General features: G+C 35.5%; 1 protein-coding gene across 3 annotated transcripts; it reads right to left on the reverse strand.

Annotated features, from left to right (window-relative positions):
- Window positions 1-1921: 1921 nt before the first annotated feature.
- Window positions 1922-13465, reverse strand: LOC111057360. 3 transcript variants are annotated; one of them, XM_039425169.1, is made up of 3 exons: window positions 13260-13465; window positions 5537-5590; window positions 1922-2634 (listed from the first exon to the last, which is right to left on the reverse strand). In XM_039425169.1, the coding sequence occupies exons 1-3, from the start codon at window positions 13272-13274 to the stop codon at window positions 2536-2538; spliced, it is 168 nt and encodes a 55-aa protein (XP_039281103.1). In that variant the 5' UTR covers window positions 13275-13465; the 3' UTR covers window positions 1922-2535. The 3 variants fall into 3 exon arrangements, with proteins under 3 accessions (XP_039281103.1, XP_022200479.2, XP_022200478.1); XM_022344787.2 differs by lacking the exon at window positions 13260-13465 and adding an exon at window positions 12381-12463; XM_022344786.2 differs by lacking the exon at window positions 13260-13465 and adding an exon at window positions 12262-12398.
- Between the last annotated feature and the right edge of the window lie 301 nt (window positions 13466-13766).

The following is a 13766-nucleotide window of genomic DNA, read 5'->3' on the forward strand; positions in this document are numbered from 1 at the left end:
GGCCTTTGCTTCTCTGTATTTTGCAATTTAAGGACAAATTAATAAGGTCACACGTTTGAGAAAATTTGACAGATATCTTATCAGGGAAAAAAGAAGCTTCTACAACCTTTAATTATTTTGGTAGATATTGAGATAATCATCATTAGTGAGTAGAACTATAGAAAAAAATAGCATAATATCTAAAGCTGCGTACACATACTCATGCTTCCAACCCGCACCGAGCACGCTCCTCCCTCGTACCGCCCACGTACCACCATCGCACAGCAATCGCTCCGCCTCCGCTCTCTACTCGCACCGATCATGAACGTTACGGAAGATGGTAGATCTTCTCGCGTTCCCCGGTCGAACCATTGTTGCTCGCCGGTCGATCATCAATCCTTTAAGGTGCGTACAGACTTTCGTTCCGCTCCAAGACCGAACGTCACTCCAGCAGAGCGATTGATGATCGACCGGCGAGCAACAATGGTTCGACCGGGGAACGCGAGAAGATCTACCATCTTCCGTAAAGTTCATGATCGGTGCGAGTAGAGAGCGGAGGCGGAGCGATTGCTGTGCGATGGTGGTACGTGGGCGGTACGAGGGAGGAGCGTGCTCGGTGCGGGTTGGAAGCACGAGTATGTGTACGCAGCTTTATGCTACATTTTTTATACGGTAAAACCTAAAGTAGACTTCACAACTCCCGTCATTATGCTTTATGCAATGTGAGTACAGTATCAGAGTAAATAGAACATAATCTACAGATTATACTCTCTAGATTATCTAGATGATATAATCTAAATTGAAACTTGAAATACAATTTATACAAATTAATATTTAATTTGTATAAATGAAGCATCCAGGAAAGGGTCTGCCATAGCTTAACTCGATGTATGGCATGTTGTAACCATACAGTAGGCCTATTGACGTTGACATAATATTACGTTGCCTTCTCAATTGGGGCAGAAAAATGATGCAGCATTATCAGATAACGATCTGAATTGATGCATTCTAAAAACGTATTTTTTTTTAATTTGCAATAGAACGTAAACACCATGCAACCTACAGAACCCTTATCTCAAAGACATTATTTAAAGGGAATTTTATTACCTTCAAATTGAGCTATCAAAGATATATTATTATTGAATCATTTTCTCAAAAACAGTGATTAACTCAAGGTATGTATGAGTTTTGTGAGAGTTGGTGGAGAGTTATTGAGGTTTAGGGGCATGCCACATGAAGCGTTTTTGCTGTTGCCGCGGACAAATCGACAGTGCAGGAAGCTCTCCGATTGGCTGATTATCAGCTGATTGGGTTGACGTTTGGGGAATCTGAGAGCTTTCTGCCGTGCCGACTCGTCCGCCACAAGTGCAAGATGCCTGTACAGAAACAGCTTGGCTTGGCTCTAAGCTTGTGAATCAGCAGATTATATTTGTAAGAAATCTGAATAGACAAGTAGTTTATTGAACCGTTCACTATGAGAAGTAAATTTATTAGAATAAACCAGTTAGTTCAAACGCTACATCTTGTTAGGCCTAGGTTTAAAAACAAAATCAATTGAGATTAATAGAAATTTGTGAGATCATCTCACAATGCTTGGTCGATTGGTAGTGCAAATCTAGACTTATTTTATTCAGACCATACTATTTGATCGATAGACAACATTAACCAGAGACAATGTAAAATTGTCTGTATCACCATCTTTTGTCTATGATATAACATCCCTATAGTTTCCAGTGCAGCAATTCCTCATTTTTCTAGGTCTTTGATATATTTTTTTTAATGGGACCTAAAAATTACATGAATGTAGGCCAGAAGAGTTAATGTCAGATTCTATTACGCTTTCAAATAGAAAAAGAAAAATATTGATTTTTCAACAGGAATCCAAGCAACCTAAAAATTGCAGAATAATCTAATGATCAGATTTAAAAATAATGAGACAATATAAAATGGTATCTTATTCATTTATTAGTATTTTTTGACAGATATACTCTCCAGATTTTGTGAAATTCACTTTGTAACATAGAATCAGCAGAGTTAATCAATAAGATGCAATTCTCTAGCAACCTATTAATAGACAAAGGCTTTATTACATATTGAATTCGAATAGGTGAGCAGATTAATGAAAACCAGTAGAAACGAGAATTTGAATAAAAAAAACTTTTTTCTAAACAATTGATACGCAGTAAGAAGTACAATAATAAATTGCTGAATAAAAGTTTTTGAATAGATTATTACTGTACATAATTTTATCTTTCAATGATAAGTTTTTCTAACACCTCTGAATATTCTCACATACTATTTTGTGAAAATGGTCACTGGGAAAAATAATTGTCTTTTGACGTAAAGTTATTTATATTCTTTGCTCTCAATAGTGATAGAAAAAAGAAAGATGATCAATTTTATTGAATTCATTCGAAAAAAAAACAATAGTATGTAAATACATCCATGAAATAGGAACGATCTAATATTGAAATAAAATTATTTTATTCAATATTCCAGATTCATCTATATATTGGACTAGTAATTCCAGGATTGTGGTAAAATATAATTCTAACTTCACTTTCCTTTCCCTGAATCCTTTTCTTTCTCCATATTCTCTTGTAAGTAAGAGAGAGCCTTTTCCCATAAGACAGCTGGGCTATCCAGTTTTGGGACCTGAAAAAATCCATAGAATCCGTATTTCAATAAAATACAGATTTAATCGTGCCAATTCTAGATTACATCCAATGTTATTTAACGAATTGATTATCCATAAAGATGTATGAGCATCTAACGTTTTCTTCTCACCACTATTCCGAACGCAAAAAACCTCAATTAGATAAATCTACTTATTCTTGCTATAATTGGTACTCGAGATCTTGAGAATATTTAACGATTTTGATAGAATCATTTACAACCACAAATGAGAGGTAATTAATAGTAATAGAAAGTTCGCCAATTTGAACATTCCACATAATAGACAGATGAACAAATTTGAAATTTTCCTAGATCCTAGTAATATCAGATACTAAAGTACCGGTACCGTATTTGGGTTGCTAATGTTAGATTCTATTCTGAAAACTCATACGTTTTTGACACAAAGTGAAATCTAGAAATCGGCCTACTAGAGATTTATGACGGTTTAACATCGATGGATAAGATTAATTTTTATTTCAAAATAATCAAGAGGTTGTGGTTATTTTAATTAGTTGATAATAAATTTAGGTTATTGAAAAGTTTGCTTTATCTAATCTCTTCACTTTGCTTTATGTACTTATTTTACTTCTTAGTGCTATTTTCTCCTCACTATAAATAAATATTGAGTAATCTGGATGGCTCAGGTCTAGTGTCAGCGTTTTCAGGTCGCACCTGATCAATTTCAGGACCTCTGACATGACTTAAGGAAACAACAACTTCGTGTATCCAAAACAAAAGAGTGGCTCATTAAATATCTTGCCCGCCCAGGGATCAAACCCGGGACCTCAATTTCACTAAGCCAGTGTCCCAACATGATCCCTCACTACGACTAAGGCTAGTTTCACGTTCATTCGGTTTGTTTCGTTTTCAGCAAATTCCGATAAGTATGAAACGGTAATTCGGTTTGAATTCGGTACCGAATAGAATCCGCATAGAACCAAACGCCCACTTGACTCTAATAAATTCCATCAGGTTTCAATTCGTTGCTAGCGAGAGGTTACTTTCACATACTTTCGGTTCGGTTCGTTTTCGGCAAATTCTGATAAGTGTGAAACGATTATTCGGTTTGAATTCGGTACCGCATAGCACCGAATGCCCCCTCGACACGAATAGGTTTCATTATATTCGAATTCGTTGCTAGGGAAACAGGAAAAACAAAGTCTTTAACATACGCTTGCCTTTTTTGTTTTTATTTTAACCTGATATCGTGATTATCTGTTTCAAAATTTTCCAAGTCAAAAGCATATGGTCAATTCATTTCTGTTAGTTCACAGAAACATTTTTTTCTCAATGAATAGTTTGCTGAAAAAATATGAAAGATATAAATTAAAACTTGGGGAGAATTTTTATTTTATTTTTTCATTTTTCCACGAATATTACATGATTTCATCAATGGAGAGAAGAAATGAAGTTTATATACCATGTGTCAACAAGGACCAAATTTTCTATTAAAAAAATAATACCTCTGAACATCCAAAATTAACATAATCAAAAAGAAACTATTCAAATAATCCACAATTTTTAATTAACTTAAAATTTTGTTGTTCAAGAAATAACATCTTACAATTTAACACCAGCTGTTATATTTAAATATACCAGCATGAACTGTGAAAATCCAAACACAGCTGTGTTTGAGAAGAAAATACCTAATTAGAACCGTACGAATTAAAACCTGACATGTATGAAAGTCTCATTCGTTTTCGGTAACGAACCGAACCGAACCGAATCGAATGAAACCGAAAGCGTGTGAAGCTAGCCTCTGGATACTAGTAGGTTCAAGTGGTAGAGTTGACATTACTGTCCAAACTTCGCCATGTCATCGATAAAAAAGGTTATTCGTTTAGAAGCAGGTTAATCAGTGACAACATCGGTTGTCTCCACCAACATAGATAGTACTATGTATAACTAATATTACCGTCACTGATCACTGATAAGGTCGCATTTATTAATTATGTTTCATACCGGGTTTAAACAGCTGAATCGAACAGCTGATCTTTCTCTGTTCAAACCGAGATGGTGCACATGGGCTTGAGGCTCATATTACATTCGACTCGTCAAGTTTCGAAGCGAGTCGGGGGGGCATTAGTTCTTATTGTGCTCAACCATTACCATTGCGCTCAGACGCAATAGTAATTGTAGGTCTTGCTAAACAGAGGGGTCGCCAGATTCTGTCATCCGGCCACCAGACTTTGGCGACCCAGCTGGTGTGACGCCAGCCCGGCCACGACTGACGACGGCAGGGCATTGATTCAAATTACTGCTATTACATTCTGACACTTCTTGTGTCTGTAATTTGTATTTTCTTGTTATTTATAAAATAGAATTATAATACCCTTTTTTGAAATTAATAAAATAATATACAAGCCAATATTGTATTTTTTATCTATTATTTTATTAAATTCATAAAAGGGTGGGCCTACTATAATTCTATTTTATAAATAAAAATAAGTAGCCCTGAATTCATACATTTTCTTATGTTTTGTATAGTACGCATGAAACTATTGAGACTGTCCTGTGCCTAAAATTCCTGTGTAAAGCTGAAATGACCTTGAAGTATTATAGTGAGATTCACTTCCGAGTCAGCATTCCTCATAAACACAACTCATGCTTCTTATTGAACAAAAACTGACAGTTTACAGTGAATCTTACTAAAGGCACCTGATTGAGCGAGAAGAGAAAATGGCAGCTTCATTCCTCATACTTGGTGTCCCAGCGTCTTTTATATTTGGCCGAATTGCAAATTATATGATTCTTATCGCAAATTGGGATTGGACTAATCTGAAGGTGCACATTACCAATAATCGATTAGCTTTCGGATCAGATTTGGCTTTGCTTTGGAGGACTCAGTACGAGTAATTACTCAAATGATTTCCTTACTAACCTCATTATTCTGAGCATAAAAGATGCCAAGGTAGAATCCAGCTCCAAATGATATCTGCAATCAGATAAATTAGACTACCATAATTATAATGTTCAAGTCAAGTTATATGTTGAGTTATAAGTTGTGAGAACATGGTTTTCTGACCATTGGGGTCTGGTTATCAGGAATACTCTCTCCACTAAACAGACGAAAGGAAATATTAATGAAACGAAGACAATACGGCACATAACGATAATAACATTTCAGTTTTCCAAAATATTTTATTTGAAATGAATTGGACTAGTTTGTATGTAGAGAATAATTTAGAATTGAAAACGTCATTCTTTCTAGATACATTGAAAAATAGTAGATACAGCTTTTCCATTGAAAATACTTAAAATTAAATCAACTGCTCCCAAACCCAGTAAGGTTTACAATCTAGAACTGCTCGCTATAAAGAACACCTGTGATCTGTTGTACAGCGCTTACCTTGCTACTGGTAATAATGACGTAAAAATACAATATAAGAGAAACAAAAAAGAGTTTAGGGACAAACTAGAGACTACCGGTATCAGAAGAAATAAGAATGACAAGATAATTTCTGAATCAAAGAACAAAAGCAAGGCAATCTGGGATGTAATTAAAAACAGTCTAGTAATCATTGTTGGTGAAAAACAATAGTCCATTAAGTTCAAACCAGTTCAATGAATTCTTCATAAAAAATATTAGTAAAGTTGTTGCTGAGGTTGAAAATAGGAATTCAACAAGTAGTCCAATTGATTTTTTAAATTCTGGTTACTGTAAACCCTCTTCTAAGTTTGAATTTGAATTGATTGAAAAAGACGATGTTATTCGTGTTCTTGGGAAAATGAAAGCCAGCAATAGCACAGATGTATATAAGTCCAAAAATGCTGAAAATGGGTTGTGATTATATTATAGATCCTTTGATAAATTTAGTGAATAGTTCAATTATTGATGGTGTTTTTCCACAGACTTTAAAATTGAGTAAAGTCTTACCTGTCCATAAAAAACGTTGCAAATCCAACTTAAATAACTTCAGGCCGATAAATATAACCACCACTGTGTCCAAAGTTCTTGAGAGTGTTTTGAATATGCAAATAGTAAACTATTTTGAGATTAATGGTCTTTTTAGTAACTCTCAGTTTGGGTACAGAGTGGGGAGAAACACAATTAGAGCTGCTGAGGATCTCTATAAGGATTGCTTGGACTCCTTAGAGAATAAGTGCTTCACTCAGGTTAAGTTATTTGATTTGTCGAAAGCTTTTGACACGGTTTCTCACAAACTCCTACTAGATAAACTCTTATTCTATGGGTTTCAGTCCAGATCCATAAGGATGATTTGAATCATATCTCAGCAATCGTTTTCAGAAAGTTGCATTCAATGGATCAGAATCTCAGTACTTGCCTGTCTCTCATGGGGTTCCTCAGGGGTCAATATTAGGTCCAATACTATTCCTAATCTACATTAATGACCTCCCAACTATAGTTGACCCTCCAGCTAAGAGTTATCTTTTTGCTGATGATCTTTGTGTGTTTCTGAGCACGCCAACAGAGGCTTCCCTGAATGCTGCTGCACAAGAGGTGACTCAGTCAATTGAGAGGTGGTGCAACTCAAACTTGCTGTGCGTGAACTCCAACAAGGTTCAAGATTTGATATTCACTTATAATAGGAGACTGCTGGTGGTAGATGCGGAAAAGGAAGCCAAATTTCTGGGATTCACTCTGGACAACTGTTTGAGTTGGTCCAGGCACATTGATAAAACCGCTGGAAAGCTTAATAGAGGAATATTTATGTTAAGAAAGTTAAGGACTTGTGTCAGTGTTAATGTTCTAAAGGTAGTTACTTTGCTCACCAGCCGCTACGAGTATTCTAGCACGCAAAAAACATTTCTATTCATTGGTGTGAAGCTTTTTAATATGCTCTCTGAGCAATTTAGAGGTTTGCCAAATCTAGTTTTCAAGCAGAGGCTGAAGATATTCCTAATCAGTAACCCCATTTACACTTTCCAGGAGTTCTATGAACTGGCTAGGACTTTGTAAAATTATTAATATTATGTTGAGGTACCTACATTAAGTAAATACTGTATCAACTACTGCTACTTTTCATTTCTGTTTGTTCGTTTTTATTTGTGTGACTGCATTACATTTCAAGACCAGAATATCTTATATTTGAATATATATATATTTTTTAATATCTTTCTTTGTTTGGACATGATATTAATATATCATGATATTGTAGTTCTTTTAGAATAGTATATTTCCAATTATTGTATTGTATGTGTGACATTTGCTGTACATATATTGTGACGGAGGTAATGCTTCTGAAGACCTCAGAAGCGGTTACATTAAAACTTATTCTATTCTATTCTATGTAGACTAGAATAGAATGTTCTAAACTAAGAAAAAATAATGCAGAGCAATTAAATTTATTTGACACTGAACACTGTAAAATTCTCTTAAGCTCCGCTTACCACTTGTATGTAGGTTTTTTGTTAGATATGCAAATGGAATGATCTGGAAACTCTATGGTTTGAAAAATATTGGAGAATAAATTCAACCTCCGAATACATTCAATACATTTTTTCACATGTAAAATACAGACATGCGGTAAAGAGTTATTTTCACAGAACTGAACAGCGTGTCTTCCCCACCAAACGCCCTGTGATTGGTGTGCGGCCAGACCGTCAATTGTTGTCAAGATATAGACCCAGAAACATGTCCGCCTTACATGTCTCCCGTCAAGTACTAGTTGTATAGGAGTTTTCGTTTATTGCAAGCAAAAGGCAATCATCATCATTATGTGGCACTACAACTCGACAGTCGAGTTTTGGCCTGCTCTACCATCAGTCTCCACCTCTCTCTATCCAATGCAGTCGTCTTCCATCGTCGTATTCCCAGCTCTCTGTCCTTTTCCAGTGCATCCAGCCATCTGAGTTTAGGGCGTACCACATTCCTTTTTCCTTGTACTGTGTTGTAGTACAGTACATTCTTTGGTGCCCTTGCCGGATCCATTATCTGGACATGTCCTGCCCATCTCATTTTATTTCCTTTAATGATACCAATCATGTCAGGTTCACTGAGAGTTCCTGGTTGTATCTCCTTCTATAACCATCTTCATCTCTAACTGGTCCCAGTATTCTATGCCGAATTTTTCTTTCAAATGCGGCTAAAACTTTCAAACTTAGCAAAAGGCAATTGTTCAGCATAAATCTACCGATAAATGATTCAAGTTTACTCAGAAAATGTTATCATTGATGATGTTGTGCGTGAATGGTATCGGAACATTTTTAGACTGTTGAAATGACTTCCGGAATCGTAGTGATCCATGACAACTCGGCCTCACAGTGCTGGTGCAACCAAACGGCTTCTTCAGTAAATCAAATGGCATATTTTCAATATAAAAATGTCCACGTAGAGTAAAAATTATTTGGCAACGGTGCGGAGTTGGATAAGGATTGAGCTACTATATGCTTTTTCTAATGACAGACAAGGATAGCGAACCAAGGTTAACCAGGTACTGACTTAATTAACTATGACTCATATTCCTTAAGAACTAGTCTTGGTAATAACAAGTGTCCGACCAACAGATTTTGGCGTCGCGGCTGGTGTCTCACATAGGTCGGCAGCCAATACTGACCCCTAGCTGGCGTTGAAGCTTAGAATAGAATAGTTTTTATTGATCAACACATATATAAATATACATGGATCTCGTCAATGCAGTTTCTCTGCATGATTCCTTGCATTTCAGTCTCCCTATGCATCGTAAAACTTTCTTCTGCCATAAAAAGACTTTATTCGCAGTGGCGCTGTTCCCCCATAATCAATGGCCGTAATTTAAATGTGAATGAAACAGACCATAATATGTCATTAGCATAATGTCAGTGGTAACTAGGAGTTTGAGTTTCTTCAAAAGAAATGTGACTCTAGCCAGTTTTTTACATAGAAATTCAACATGGTCATTCCAACAAAGTTTACTGTCAAGTAATTTTACTGATTGAGTGTAATTTTGTAAGTCAGTGTTCAGACTGCGTTTTAGTAAAAATAATATTTTCTCTGTTTTGGTCTCATTAAGTGATAGACCATTAGAGGTTTACCATGCTTTCGATGCTTTGATAGCTCAAGGTCGCGAGTTAGACTCCCTAGATTGGTTCCAGAGTTGAGGATTGCTGTGTCGTCAGCGTACAGTACCGAATGACATGGGATGTTACAGCTATAATCATTCACAAATATAACAAATAGAAATGGCTCCAAAACTGAGCCTTGGGGTACTCCGGTCTTTACAGTTCTAGGGGTAGCTTATTATTCACTTTCACAAACTATGCCCTATTACCTAAAAGATTTCAATTAAATTCAACTCTTTGTCCTCAATACCATAGTACCTAAACTTTTTACAGAGAAGTGAGTGTGACATGGAGTCAAATGCTCGGCTCAGGTCCAATAGACTGCCAGCAACCATACATTGCTTCTCAAAGATTTCCAGTATAAAATCAACAACCTTTTTCCACCGCCATAGTTGTGGAATGCTTTGGTCTAAATCCGAACTGATTTGGGTTCAAGAAGTTATTCTCAACAAAGTACGCATACAGTTGCTTTAGGAGACATGATTCGATAATCTTACTTATGATTGCAACTATTGCTATAGGCCTGTAGTTTTCCGGGAGTTCTCTATCACATTTTTTAAAAATCGGGTTCAAGAGTTCTTCCATTTTTAATGACGAAGTAGCCTACCAGACTGTACATTCTGTGCATTCATTCCTACATTGACAAAGAAATCGTTAAGGGTCTCTGGAGGAACGAGCTGATGAATCCTTCTGTTTCGACTCATCATTGTTTATAATTTTCCAGGCCGCCTTACATTTATTAACTGACACCTTTATCAACTTATCATTATGCTAACCAGTAACCTTGCTCCTTCCACTGCTTCAGCATGTAGTTGCTTAAATTGTTTGAATCTAACACTATCTTCAGGATTATCTTGGAACTTCCAAGTTTTATACAGGACTAACATATGATATTTCATAGCCTTCAGTTCAGGAGTGTACCATTTATTACCTTGTACACTTGTGTCTCGCATTCGCATCCCATACGTGGAATATCTGTGACCAATCCAGAGAAGAAAGGTATTGACTAAGCTTATTTAACCTGGACAATGAAATAACTTGTACAGAATGTTGGGTATTCTGGTCCTTCTTCATACATGCATCCTTGAAAACAAGGCTATCCTGATAGATGTAAACTAGAACTCCGGCATGATCTGAGATAAGATCTTGTCTATAGAATGTCACAAACATGTGATTTGTGGTTAATATTAGTGAACATACTATCAATTCAGGCATGTCCTCTTGTTGGATGATAGTGCATATTAAAAAGATTAAACGACCTTAGTATATTAATAAATTGCTTCACCTCTAATTTTCCCTGATCAAGAATGTCTCTCGAGACGCATTGATTTGCGTAAAATTGTCACCATGGTTGACGGGCCGCAATACTGGCGATGGCGATGAGTGTTGTGCTCCCGTCGAAGTCCCAGAAACGTCTTTCAGTGCATCACCAATACTGACTTCATGAGAATTCGCTTTCCCAGCTTGTTACAGTGTAGACCGTAAAGGGTGGAACATTTTATATTTAAAATTTGGTTAGTATCCTTCACAGTCACTGTCATTTGTTAAATTTATCAAATAAACTGATCAAAAAATTTGCAAGAAATATATTATCATTGAGAACCGTTTCATCATATCTATATGGAATTGTGTAGAAGATCACGTTTATATCAATTGACAAGCTCGTCAATGCATCAATTCCCTGTCTCAATGTTAGCTGGTAAGGTTCATCTCTATGCAAATCGTTTGAGCCTGTTAGGACAACGTCGAAATTTTCTTTTGTGAAATAATTTATGAATGCCTTGCCATCTTTGATTATGTGCTTCATCTTGGCACTTGTGATCACATTGAAATCACAATCTTTGTGATCAAGTACATGTAGGAATTGGGTTAGGGGTTTTCCTTGACTATCAGTCAGAATTACAACTCTTCGTTTTCTAGTTTGAGATGAAGATAATAGCTGACTATGACTTGACTTACATTGTTGGTGGCTTTCTTTACATAAGGCCGCCAATAGTTGGTATTTAGCGACCAACTAGTAGTAGAAAGTAATACCGTAAGAGCCTAAATCTCACTGTAGGGTATTATCATTTATTAGACTCATTCGTAATCTTGAAACTATGCTTTCTGAACTATATTAGCAAGATTATAACATGTAGCTTTCCATTTTCAGTGCAATAATTCAAAAGCCATCACAAAGGTTGCAACTGACCAGGTACTTGATCTTGATGACAATAATGGTTGTCATTAGGCCTAGACTTTAGACGACAACATGTACCTGATTATCACAATAATTAGAAAAAAGTGCATAAATACTCTACAGGCTCATGTCAATTAGCCATTTGGATCTAGGACTATGTACTAATTACTAATGACATCTATACTAACAACATTGTTCACTAATCAATGAGATTTTTACTTGCTTTATAGAATGGACGTAAAGGGAGCTGGAAATGTGAACGCTTATTACGAGTATTATATTACAGCCAAACTGTCACGCTTATGTTACGGGTTTTCACACATCTTGTAAAATTTTTCAAGAGGAAAAATTCTTAGTTTTAAAAGATTGCATTTGCATTTCGCAATTTCTAGACCTACGGTTGATCAAGAAATAATTAAACTCACCAAAGACTTGAACATTTTTTAAATTTTAAAAATATCACAGGTGTATTTTTACAAAGATTTACATTCTTATATTACAACTTTGGTTAAGAACTCATGATAGGCCTCAATCCTGCACTAACCTCAAAAGAAAAAATTTAGACTTGACACTGGCGACACTGGTGAGCGACACACCATTTTTATGGCGCATACACTTTGTATTCAATCATACTTCATGGCCACTCTTTCATGAGCTGTCTCATGGTGTCATAGTTACAGCGCGAATACGAGCGAGACTACTATAACTGAATAATTCTGCATTAATTCAAACTGATCCACTAATGTGTATATAGGGCATTCCTAATGCTTTATCTTGAATGAATGAGTGTTTCACAATTTGAATAGGCTAATAATAGGTAGTTATTGTACCTGATAAACTGAAATAATAACTGAGAATTTAGTCAAAAAACCCTAAAATAATAATTGATAATTTGGAATAAAAGAAATTGGAGATTAATGAAATGTTTATGATGTTGAATATTGTCTACAACTGAAACAGTTGTTAATTTATTAGTTGATTAATTTTTATGATTATAGCTAGAGACCCCCTGGGTTGAAAAGAATCACTCATGAGCCATTGTATAATTATTGATCTATGAGATTCGCATCTTGTAATTAATTATCACAATAATTAGAAAAAAGTGCATAAATACTCTACAGGCTCATGTCAATTAGCCATTTGGATCTAGGACTATGTACTAATTACTAATGACATCTATACTAACAACATTGTTCACTAATCAATGAGATTTTTACTTGCTTTATAGAATGGACGTAAAGGGAGCTGGAAATGTGAACGCTTATTACGAGTATTATATTACAGCCAAACTGTCACGCTTATGTTACGGGTTTTCACACATCTTGTAAAATTTTTCAAGAGGAAAAATTCTTAGTTTTAAAAGATTGCATTTGCATTTCGCAATTTCTAGACCTACGGTTGATCAAGAAATAATTAAACTCACCAAAGACTTGAACATTTTTTAAATTTTAAAAATATCACAGGTGTATTTTTACAAAGATTTACATTCTTATATTACAACTTTGGTTAAGAACTCATGATAGGCCTCAATCCTGCACTAACCTCAAAAGAAAAAATTTAGACTTGACACTGGCGACACTGGTGAGCGACACACCATTTTTATGGCGCATACACTTTGTATTCAATCATACTTCATGGCCACTCTTTCATGAGCTGTCTCAAGGTGTCATAGTTACAGCGCGAATACGAGCGAGACTACTATAACTGAATGATTCTGCATTCATTCAAACTGATCCACTAATGTGTATATAGGGCATTCCAAATGCTTTATCTTTTGAATAAATGAGTGTTTCACAATTTGAATAGGCTAATAATAGTTATTGTACCTGATAAACTGAAATAATAACTGAGAATTTAGTCAAAAAACCCTAAAATAATAATTGATAATTTGGAATAAAAGAAATTGGAGATTAATGAAATGTTTATGATG

Source organism: Nilaparvata lugens, chromosome 3, assembly GCF_014356525.2.
Source record: "Nilaparvata lugens isolate BPH chromosome 3, ASM1435652v1, whole genome shotgun sequence".
Lineage (NCBI taxonomy): Eukaryota > Metazoa > Arthropoda > Insecta > Hemiptera > Delphacidae > Nilaparvata > Nilaparvata lugens.